The sequence below is a fragment of the Vigna unguiculata genome, chromosome 8, assembly GCF_037176805.1.
Source record: "Vigna unguiculata cultivar grain cowpea cultivar isolate G323 ecotype 2 chromosome 8, ASM3717680v1, whole genome shotgun sequence".
In the NCBI taxonomy this organism is placed as follows: Eukaryota; Viridiplantae; Streptophyta; class Magnoliopsida; order Fabales; family Fabaceae; genus Vigna; species Vigna unguiculata.
Window position 1 is genome coordinate 35714484 of NC_140799.1, and position 12212 is coordinate 35726695.

Here is a 12212-nt window from a genome sequence, read left to right on the forward strand (position 1 = left end):
CAAATTACTTTGCCTCCAATCAAAGTATATATTTTTCTTTTTGCAAATCTTACCAGCCAAGGGATAAAGTTTTCCCTTTCTGTTTGATTATATGTTACACAATTCAAAGTGTTGTCATAGAATATAAATATTTTCAAGTATCATTTCATCAGAAAAATATCGAAGCACTTTTTAGTTTTCTTTACTAAAGTTATTTTGTTAGTGAATAATATAAAATTTACGACAGTTGAACAAATGAACTACTTCATCTTTTTTTTTTCAACAATATGTTAACATTTCCTCTCTCATTTCCTCTCTCATCTGTAGAATATACTCACAGATCTGACGAAAACCTCAAGATCATGATGGTGCAGGGTGAGGATAGGGAAGAAGGAGGTAAAATGGAAATGAAAATGCACAAGAATGAAAAATTAATAGAATTATTGTACAGCTGTTAAAAGGATCCATCATTCCCCGTGAACTTCTTATGGTTATTGTCAATGCAATGAACTATTTGAAGAGAAATTAAATACTTGAAGATAAGTTAGAGAAAGACTTACATCATAATTAATTATATATAATGTAACATTTTTAATAATTTCAAACTTTTTCTTTTATTATAGCATATACAATAATTAATTATTAGTTATTAAGTAAAGATAAAAAGTTTAATTAAATTAAAACTGATATTATATTGATTATTTTTAAATAGTGACTAAATATTTTAAATGTATAGTAATTTTTAACTAAAAAGATATTGATGTAGTATTATGTTATTGAAAATTTTAAGTTAGAGTATTTAAAGTCAATTATTTAATCATCCTTTCTTTTGTTTCATTTATAAAAAAACAAAAAAGCATGTTATATTTTAATTTGTTACTCTCTTTTTTCTGGGTGCTATAGTTAAATACTAGAATTTTTTTTAGACCAAATACATCTCTAATTATTTGTGTGATTAAATTAAGTAAAATTTTATTTCTTATATTTCAGAAAAATAATTAAATATAAGGTCGACCCGCGAATATCAAATTTAAAATAATTAGTCTTTGTCCTAAAAATACAAGGCCTTCCATTCTATTAATTCATATAGAAAGAATAATAAATTATTATTAAATAACAAAATTCTTCTATATTTCTAACCAATATCAAAATGATCATTTTCTAATTTCTTTTATATAATTTTGACATCATTTTATAAATTGAGAAGTAATGAAAAGAAAATTTGTGTGTAGAAAATAAGAGTCTCCCAATTGACATGGAACATATAGGTGAATCAAATATTGGAAGAGGGTCACTTGGACATCCCTTTCTATTCAATGGGTCCAAATACTATACATTCATTCATATATTGGGTGGCCATAAATGATTTGAGTTTTTTTTTTGGTGGGACTCTATTCCTCTAAAAGTTTCTTCGTTTTGGTATATTTTTTTACAGGGACTACTTGTATATTTTGTAAAAATATTAAATTATTTTAAACTTTCTAAATTTGAACACTTGTGATTTTTATAAAATTTCATTTTTAATTATTCGGATGAAAAGATTCATCTTAATTACTATAAAAACCCCGAAAGAAAATAAAAGGGAAAATGAGAAGCATACATATTTGACATCACATCACATTAAAAAGATCAAACAGGTGGCTATTAAGCGTGGGGATGGGGATAGATGTCAGTCTCTTATTCAATATATAATATCATCTCCAAGTAATATTAAATTTAAAACTTAAATTTTATAGAACAATCTTATAAGTCTTGAATTTGTATTTTTTTTTTAAAAAAAAACTTTAATCTGAACCATACATGTCCGGATGGCAAATTATTTTATCACGAAAATTTTCAGATTTTAAATTATAAGAATATTTAAAATCAATGATTAGCACAAACCATATATTTTTTATATATGTAAAAATATTACTTCTTGTATTTGATAATATTAGATTTAAATTTATTTATATTAATTAATGACTTGTCCTAGTCAGGATTTATTTGATACATCAGAAGATGATGAAACGTCTAAAAGTTGATCTAAAATTTAACATTTATAAGTTCAACAATTGGACATAAAAAAAAATTATTATAAAATTTTATTTTTTATTATCTTTTATATAGGTATAATAAAAGTATATTTAAACCTGAACAATATAATATATATTTTATAAAATACTATTTTGTTTTTTATGAAGGTTGTTATCTTTTTTTAATAAATTATCTTTTTATACACAAAAGAAATTATTTCATAAATTTGTAAATTTATTAAATTTATGATAAGTTTGTAAATTTATTAAATTTATGATTTTGAATTTTAGATAATGCAAGAAAAGAGAATCATTTGTGAGATTACGAAATTACTTCTTCTTTGGACATTCTATTTTTGTAGGTTATGCACAATTTTCTTGTTACATCTTTCTTAACATAAAAAAAAAAAAAACACATGAAAATTTAATTTGTTTAGCTGAGTGTAGATTTCCTGAGGTGGAGAGACTGATCCTCCTATTGAATCAAGTTTCAATTTATGAGGATTAATTGTGTAGTTGTAAGTGAAGAATGAGGAAAAATTCATTATCTTTACGTGACTCGTACAAATTAAAGGTTTCTTGTGGTTATATTGGAGGTAATATTTGTTATATTGTAAAGTGTTCTCATTATCCTCTTCTTCATAATGATTAGACGTGTTAATTTGGTCTAATCCATAAGACTTGATCCCGACCCATATGGATTAGGACCGAAAAAACTCACATTGAAAAAAAGCTTACATCAAAAAAGTTTACAGGATCAAAAACTTCACAAAAGTCCAATGAATCACGATCAATCCATGAACTTTCATCTTCAACATAAAAAATATATTACTTTTTTAAATATATTCTGTCTCTTGAGATTGTCAAAGTTAACATTTTGTTTATAAACAAAATATTTATATTTTTTGCTAAAATATCTCTTAGATTACAAGATTTGTTAGTTAAATCTGAATTTTTTTAGGCCCAATTCAGGATCTATAAACTTTTGATCACCTTTGAATGTCCTATTCATCTACTAATGTCGAGATCGGGCTCTAGACAATCGAAACGATAGAACTAATTTAATTTTTTTATAAATATTATAATATTAGTTTTCATTTTGTTATTGTAATTATAATTATATAAATTATAATAATTAAATTTATTTTTGAAGTTGCAAGAAATTAAACATAAACTAATTTATCAAAAGCTAAATAAACTAATTTGGTTACAATTAAATTTTTTACAGGCATAGGATTCAATAAGACTATATTTATTATCTTTAATTATTTTAGACTACAGTACCCATTGAGTTAATGACCATTCATTTCACCTTAGTCAATTGAATTATTGTAATTAAACATCTTTATAAAAAGATGAAGAAGTTGAACAACATATTTGAAAGGTAAGATTTAACACTTTCAGTCCAAAAATATTTGACTTTGTTGGGTTTATATATTAGGTTTTAGTTTAATCATATGTTATTATGTTCAGTTTGATTTATTTGTTTTTAGGTAAGATAGAGAATCGGTGTTTAATTAGTTAAAAACAAAAGTGAGAAAACAAAAATAAATTAATATCTGATGGCCATATGTAAGCCAAAAAGAATGAAAAGAAGTGGATAGAATATTAGAGAAAAAAGTTACTAGAATATTACTTTTGGGTCAAATTATTGAATTAGACATGTCATTTGATTTATGCAAGTGAAGGAAATAATAGTAAACTTACAGAACCATTATCATTAGCATTCAATTTACAATTTCTCGTAACCATATCACACTCTTGCCTTAAAAAAATTAAATCGTTCACAGACAAGTACATGCTTTTGCACACACAAATGTGTAAGAGACACATCAACAGAGACTGAGAACTTTTTCCGAACACATTGATATAATTTGATTCTATTGAATCACGACCAAAATTTTTAATTTTATTATTGAACAGAAATTTATAAGTTTTCAAACATTTTATATTGGGTATAAAAATTATTTACAAACCATCATTAAAATAACTTTTACAGATGTTTTCAATATTAAAAGTTTTAAATATACTTATTTTAGTATTTTTATTTATTTCGATAATCATTGAAAAGATTTTATGTAAATCAAATCAACTTCAAATATTTTTTTATGAATATAATTTTCAGTGGATAGAGGGACTAGTTTTAACCTTTTTATCAAATAACTTTTTACTTAAAAGAAAAAAGTGTCAACGCAGCTTCTTCTTTACGTTGTTATGATTTTTAAAGTTTTAAAGCCAAACATGACCTAAAGTAGCAGCACCACAACCAAATCTTCTGAGAATGATCGGGTTTAAAAAATACCACATGCTCTGTTTAAGGGGCATATTTCTTCCATATAAGTAGCATCCATACATGTCGCTTGTTCCATCAGCAAAGTGTTTCCTTAAGAAGTAAATTGGGGTTTTTTTTCCCTTCTAGGCAAACCACTCTCCATTATTACAGAAGTAGACAGATTTTTTAAAAATTACGGAAATGGACAAAACGTTCTGGGAGTGCACGTTTTCGTATGAAGAAATCGTGTAGCCCCCAAACGTTTTCATAGTCAAGCAGGTCAAAGGGCGAAATTGTGTGGAGGGTGAACATTTTTGGTTCAGTAATCAATTACCGTATGCTGTAATCGATTACTGCATGCTGTAATCGTGCAGGGGGTAACGTCTTTGAAGCAGTAATCGATTACCATATGGTGTAATCGATTACTGCATGCGTTTCTGAAGCGTGAAGTTGAAAACGTCATGGGGGTGCACGTTTTTTTAAATTGAAAGTGTATGGGGGGTATACGTTTTCTGAATAGAAAACGTGTGGGGGGTGCACATTTTCTATTAGAAAACGTGTGGGGGGTGCACGTTTTCTTCAAAAGAGATTTTTTTTTCTTTTCGCACCCCCAACCCACTCCTTTCCCACTCCAAGTCACTCCTTTCGATTCTGCAGACTAAAACGCTTATATATTCTAGCACACTACCATTTCGCCAATAATTTGTACATTTTTTATTTCAATTAATTTACTTTTCAATGTTTTTTTTTTCTTTCTACAATATCAAAACTAAGACAATTTTTTATGAAGATTAATATTTCTTATGCCTTCATCAACTATAATTTGAAATACTTTATTCTTTGATGGACCAAAAAACTGTATAAAATCATTAGAAATTATTATGCTTGTCTCTGATCCAATTCTAATTTAATCACCTTTTTTTAAAAAAAAAAAAATTTGGACTGTAATCGATTACAATACCTTTGTAATCGATTACATTTCACTCGAACATAATGCATTAATCATGTAATCGATTACACTTCGTCTATAATCGATCACATTACACCCAGAAAATTGCAACGCATGCACTAATTGATTACAGCATACGGTAATCGATTACTGAACGAAAAATGTAACCCCCCTGCACGATTACAGCATGCAGTAATCGATTACAACATGTTGTAATCGATTACTAAACCAAAAACGTTCACCCCCCATACAATTTCGCCCTTTGACCCGCTTGACCACGAAAACGTTTGGGGGCTACACGATTTCTTCATACGAAAACGTGCACCCCCATAACGTTTTGTCCATTTCTGTAATTTTTAAAAAATCTGCCTACTTCCGTAATAATACATAGTGATTTGCCTAGAAGGGAAAAAAAACCGTAAATTGGCATCCATATCTGGTAGTAAAAAGCCATTGAAATGCCACTGAATCACAGTTAGAAGCAATTTCGGCTTTTATTTGCAAGGAATCACTGAAGCAGACAAAAGAACTTCAATTAGTATTATTATTATTGTTATTATCCACTATACAAAAGCGAAGCAAGAAAAATGAAGCCTCCTTACATAGTACTTTTACCATTCTGCCAATGAAATCAAGAATCATACAAAAATGAAATTGAGAACATATCCTATTTGCATGTTCTTACCGCTTCAGTGATGATAGTGGAGCTACTTTTGATTTACTCTGATGATGTTTTATCTGTAAGCCAGGTCCAGCAACTACTGCAGTTCAGCTTAAAAGATATCAGTAACAATCATCCCTTTAGGCGATCTTTTGAAGTTTTACTTGATTCATTAACAAGTGCTTTATATGTAGCATAATCTGCAACAAGTCCTTTCTCAGAATTGAATGTGTCAACATCAAGTGAGCTTCCATGCTTGCAATGACCATCTAGTAAAATGTTATACGTGATATCATTTGGAGCCACCCCCAAATTAAGCATTGCATCTAACAGCATTTTAGCATTTTTCATCTGACCTTGCTTGCACATTCCATTCATTAGCGCATTATACGTGACAACTCCTGGTCTATGTCCATTGCTTTGCATCTCCTTGAGCAACTTGAACGCCTCCTTAACATCACCCTTCTTACAAAAGCAATCAATTAACATGGTATACGTTGGATCATCCGGTTTGAAACCAGCACTCAACATGTCTCTTAACATTCTCTCCGCATCATGAACTCTCCCATCTCTACAAAGCCCAGAGATCAGTGCCGTGAAAGCTACATCGTCAAGTTCAATCCCCTCTTCTACCATTCTCCTTTTAATCTCCAACGCAGATTCCATTTCTCCATCCTTGCAAAATCCATCAATCAGTGTGGTGAAAGTGATCTTGTCAGGCTTCAAACCACTCGCACTCATCCCATCCAGAAGCCGCCTAGCCTCCTTTAAATCTCCAACCTTACAGAGACCATTGAGCAATGCATTATAAGTAACCAAGTCAGGTCTAACACCCTGAGCCAGCATCATCTGAAAATTCTTCAAAGCCAAATCCACTTTCCCACCTTTGCACTGCCCATCAATCAGAGTAGTGAATGTAACACCATTCGGAACCAATCCTCTCCCGCACATCTCATCAAACAAAAGACTCCCCTCATCCAACCTACCCTCCTTACACAACCCATTGATCAAAGCGCTGAAAGTGAAAACATCAGGATATATTCCCTCACTCTCCATAACACCCTTCAACCGAAAACCCTCCTCCACATTCCCCACTTTACAACACCCACTAATCAAAGTATTAAAACTAACAACCGTCGGCCGCAAACCCCTCTTGGGAATTTCATCGAACACCAACCGCGCATTACCAACGTCACCAACTTTGCAAAACCCATGCATCAAAACGTTAAAAAAATAAATTCTTGCCGGATACCCAGAATCCAAAACCTCCAAATATAAACCCCAAGCGCGTTCAACTTCAAGGGGTTTCAACCTGACCACGTGACGAAGCAGATTCTCGCAACCGCGAACCGGGGCGGGGAACTTATTCTTCAAAACCAACCTGAAGCACTCAACAGCGTCCGGTATAAACCCGGAATCAACGTAAGCGCACATTAGAGCATCGAAGACTACGCCAGCGGAGTGGTGACGGAGAGGCATGGTGCGGAGAATGGAAGAGAAAAGGGAAGAAGCGGAGTTGGATCCTTTTCGCGAAACGAGGAAGGAAAGAAGGGAGTGTGCTTCGGGTAGCATTCGGTGGAGGTAGAGGAAGTGAAGCATGGTGCAGTAGGAATGGAGCGTGTGGCGAAAGGGGGGTCGCGATGCGAGGTAGTTGAAGAAGGAGAGGAGGGAGGAAGGGGAGAGGGAGAGAGGATTGAGGGTGATGAGGTTGGCGACGTGGCGCGTCGTAAGGGAAGGGAGGATGCGCCGGAGTCTTGGGTTCTGAGAGTAATCATGGTTGTGTTTGTTCTGGGAATCTTGGATTGCTTCGGAGATTGCACATAGAAGGTCGTGGTCTTCGTAGGGGAAGGGGGAGAGAGAGGAAAATGGAAGACGGTGAAGGTGAACGCCAACGCAGGAACAGAGGGATTCAAAGTCATGATAGAGCTTGGTTTTGAAGTTGAGGGCCATTACCATGGCCATGGTTGGCTTTCTTCTACTTCTTTTGCATCTGAACTCAAGCTCACTATCTTCACAATGGTCAGAATTCACGTTGTCGTAAACTAATTATATTATAATTTAAATGTATATAATATGATACTTTTTTATTAAAGTTTAGTTATTGTTTTACTTCTTAGCAAATTTTAAAATGGTCTTTCTATTATTTAGAGTCTCAATTTAGTCTTTAAGTCTTGAAAAGTGACTCAATTTAGTTCTTTTCGTTTAATTTAAACAGACGTTGTTCAGACAGTAGTGAGGTGACACAATTGTACTGATACGTGTCAATGTTTTTAAGAGGCAAGAGCAATTGATGTAACATATGTTGAAAATGTTTAACTTTGTTTAGAAATGGGAATCATGAAACCCTAAATTTTTCCCAACATCCTAAATTCATTCTTCTCCTCCGCTACGTTGCTGCACAACATTCTTCTAATTATTTTGGACCCAAATTTTGTTGTTAAGAGACATGTCCGAAGCCAACTCCTATAAGTCTTACACTTGTTTATACAATGAAATTCGTGGTGTGTCTTCTCTTGGTGGTGGGTGGAAGGGGTTGGGTGTGTCTCCCATTTGTCAATGTGGAGAGGTTGCTGTACCCAAAACCCTATACCCAAAACCCCCCAAATCAAAACCTTATATCCTATACCCAAAATCCACAAAACCCTAAAACACAAGCCATAAAATTTAAAGCACAACTCACCTGGAATATGTTCCCTGATTTCGATACAGATGATAACTCCAAGAACGAAATTGATGCTACTCCCATTTCCTCACACCAACGCAATGCCTCGACAAATCTTTTTCACCCCTGATCCCAATTCCAATATTAGTAACCCTAATTACATTCAACCCAATTCACTTTCCACATAAGCACAGTGTAACGAGCCACGTAATTCGAAGTGAGACAGAGTAAAACAGTCATGTCACTGTTCCGTTATTCATTTTTACGCGGTTAACTTTGAGGACTAAATTGAGTCACTTTTGAAAACTTGAGGACTAAATTGAGACTCTGAATAATAGAAGGACTATTTTGAAATTTGCTAACAAATTAGAGGACTAAAACAGTAATTAAGCCTTTTATTAACGTACCTATCTTGTTTATATATGTCTAATTAATCAAATATTTAATATTTTTTTCTTGATATCATGTATTCTCTTCCAAAATAATGAAGACATTGTCAAGATTTTATATGACACCTACGGTAGATTCGCTTTTATTGGTATCAAATGTTTCATCTACATCAATATAAAATCCAATACATAGTATGTAAGACTCAATTATTTTCTGCTCTTATTTTTAAGGATTGTCCCTAATCAGTTGGACCTAAAGGCTGGCTTTAGGGGCTTACAAATCGTGAATTTGCTTTGTGGTCGGTAGTACTCACTTGCTTAAGTGTTGGGATATTCTGCTAGCTTTTTCCAGGTAAGGGGAGCTAGGGTTTATGTATTTAAAGTTATTTTGCCGATTTTTTGGTCAGTTTGTATGGCTGTGATACTTGGATGAGGTTGTTAGTCGAATAAAAATGTATGGTGTGTGAGTATGTTTGATTGATGTGGCGCTACTCTTTTTCTGCATTGCACACTTTTTTTAAAATGTAAAATGAAGATTTTTATTGCGTTAACCGTTAGATCGAGCTAAAATTTTAACCGCCGATCCTTAACAAAAAATTCTTGACTTTGACCGGTCGGATCTTTAATCGGAGCTCTGTAGTGAGAGTAGTTTTTATTGCAAGGTCACTGTAGTTTGGTTGTTGACAACACTGCACACTTTTCGTAAAATGAAAGTTACTACTTCGTTAACCGTTGGATCGAGCTGATATTTTAACAGTTGATCTTTAACACATAGTTTTCGACTTTGACCAGTCCGATCTTGAATTGGAGCTCTGTAGTGAGAGCAGTTTTTATTGCAAGATCACTGTAGTTTGGTTGTTGACAACATTGACCTTTGTTGCTTGTTTGGTGTACAACTTTCTTTATAGTTATTCAATTAAGTTGGTTCTTGTTTCATTTGGTTCTTGATTCAATCATATTTAATTTGAATATACATACAAAAAATTTCTGAGCTTTACACAAGCTGCAGTTTTATTTCTAAAATCCAAAAATCGTTTGTATAATGTGATGTTAAGTTGGATTGCTATGTTAAAGCATGAGATGAGTGAATATGCATGAGTAAAAATGGTTTATGGGTGGTGAATGATGAGTTTGGCATGATCTTGGTATGGAATATACATGAATGGTTGGTTATATATGTGGTCATGAATTTGGTATGAATGAGAAAATCTATAGTTTGCGATGAATGAGTTTAACATGATTTGGATATGCTACATCTATGGCTGGTTCCATGGTTTGAGAATGATGAGTTGGTATGGATTTCACATGGAATATGAGTGAGGGTTGGTTATAAAGGTTGGCATAAGACTTATATGCATGACAAGTATTAATTGGTTGGTGAAATATGAATCGTATGTGGTTAGGACGTAATTCCATGAGCCTCTAGGTGAGACTTCATGGTGGTGCCTCAGTTGGTCGGGACGTAATTCCATGGCCCCTGTTAGTGGGAGTTCATGTGCCCTATCTATATAATTTGGTAAGGATTTAAGGTAAGGTTGCATCCTGACACTCTAAGGAGTCAGTTAGTCTCACATAGAGCGGACTGATTCTTGTGGTGAGAGTAGCAGGAGGCATGAAATCCATTAAGGGCTAACCTTGTGTGTGGGGTTGAGACATTGTAACACTTAGCTCGGGGGTGAGTAGCTCGGTAGAGTAGGAAAATCTACCACAAGTGCAAACATCTGCTGAATCTGACTAAATTATATGTATCCGGATGAGTCGTGTCTGAGTTTTAGTGTATTGTTTGCAAGTCATAACATGATGGGTTGACATATGTATCTTGAACTATGAAATTGTAAGTAACTGCATGATAAACTATTTTTCGGCTCTAGCTTACCCTTCTGTTGTTTGTTGTATGTTCGGTATGTGTGGTTTTCTCTTTTTGCGATGATCATCAATTTATTGATGTGAGCATATGCGAGGAACACCCGTGGTCAACAGGTGATGGTTCCGCTGTGTAGCCCACCTGGACTAGATTCTACTATTTTGGGCTTTCTGATAGGGCTATGACCCATGTACTATTTTTGCCCTTTAGTACCCTAATAACTACTGTCAAGTTCTTGTATTTTGTTTAGTCTTGCATCATGGTGTGCCTTGGATCCCTCTAAGTATTTTTGGATATGGTAAGGAGTCATGGTTATACTTAGAGATGTCAAAAAAATTCGTACCCGTAGGTATCCGCGGATAAAACCCGCAATGGGTAGGAAACAAATATTAAAAATGGATACCCGCTACCCGCGGGTACGGATATTTTTGATACTCGCATGTTAACGGGGTGGGTACGAGTATCATAGTATCCGTACCCGTGGATACCCGTACCCACTTTAATTTATAAAAATACCCTCATAACATATATATATATATATATATATATATATATATATATATATATATACACACACACACACACATAAGTAAAAAATATTATAGCCTAATTTTTTCTACGTTGCATATCTTGTCTTCATTCTTCAATACTTCAAGTATTGATATGTTGTCTTCTTTGAGATACACCCCCTTGACATTCTTCTCTTTTCTTTATTTGAAATTGGACATATACATCAAATCATATATAGACAATGACGTTTATGGTATGCTTGTTGTCAAATGATGGAATTAAAATTAGGGGTGTCAAAACGGGCCAGCCCGGCCCGTTTTGGCCCGGCCCGTTTTTGGCCCGTATTAAACGGGCCGGGCCTTGCTAGCCCGACATGGTGAAACGGGTTGCGTTTCTGAGCCCGGCCCGCGGGCTGGCGGGCTGGCGGGCCGGCCCGCCAATTTTTTCTCATTTGTATAATTTGTGACCCAATCAGATTTTAATTTTTTTCATTTCAAATTTAGTTGACTGAATAATGTCCCAATTTTATATTACCAAAAGAAATTCTCCTACAATTAAGAATACAACAACAATGATCTATTAAACAAGAAAATTATCACAACACAAATAGCCCTGCAATGGAACCAGAACGCTACGAAGTTGAAATGGAACCAGAACGCCGTGGGTGGAGGAGAAGTGAGCGCAGGGAAGAGTCGAGAAAAAGAGACGCAATCGCAGAGTGTGTGAGGTGTCTCGGCGCAGAGTGTGTGTGAGGGAGGGATACTGAAAAAATGTGCACGTGCTGTTTTTTTTATTAAGTGATACAGCCCGCGGGCCGGCCCGTTTTGGCCCGCGGGTTGGCCCGACGGGCCAGCGGGCTTGACGGGCCGGGCTGTCTCGGGTTGACGGGCTGAATTTCTGGACCCGGCCCA

The 12212-nt window shown here is 34.1% G+C and overlaps 1 protein-coding gene across 1 annotated transcript; it reads right to left on the reverse strand.

Annotated features, from left to right (window-relative positions):
- Nucleotides 1-5342: 5342 nt before the first annotated feature.
- Nucleotides 5343-7901, reverse strand: LOC114193390 (Pentatricopeptide repeat (PPR) superfamily protein). Its single transcript, XM_085665372.1, has 2 exons — nucleotides 5901-7901; nucleotides 5343-5726 (listed from the first exon to the last, which is right to left on the reverse strand). Exon 1 carries the CDS (start codon nucleotides 7836-7838, stop codon nucleotides 6009-6011), a length of 1830 nt encoding a protein of 609 aa, XP_085521498.1. The 5' UTR covers nucleotides 7839-7901; the 3' UTR covers nucleotides 5343-5726; nucleotides 5901-6008.
- Nucleotides 7902-12212: the final 4311 nt, after the last annotated feature.

What these genes read in the sequence shown, in the direction of transcription:
- LOC114193390 (XM_085665372.1), bottom strand. Translation starts at nt 7,838, where the DNA reads ATGGCCATGGTAATGGCCCTCAACTTCAAAACCAAGCTCTATCATGAC.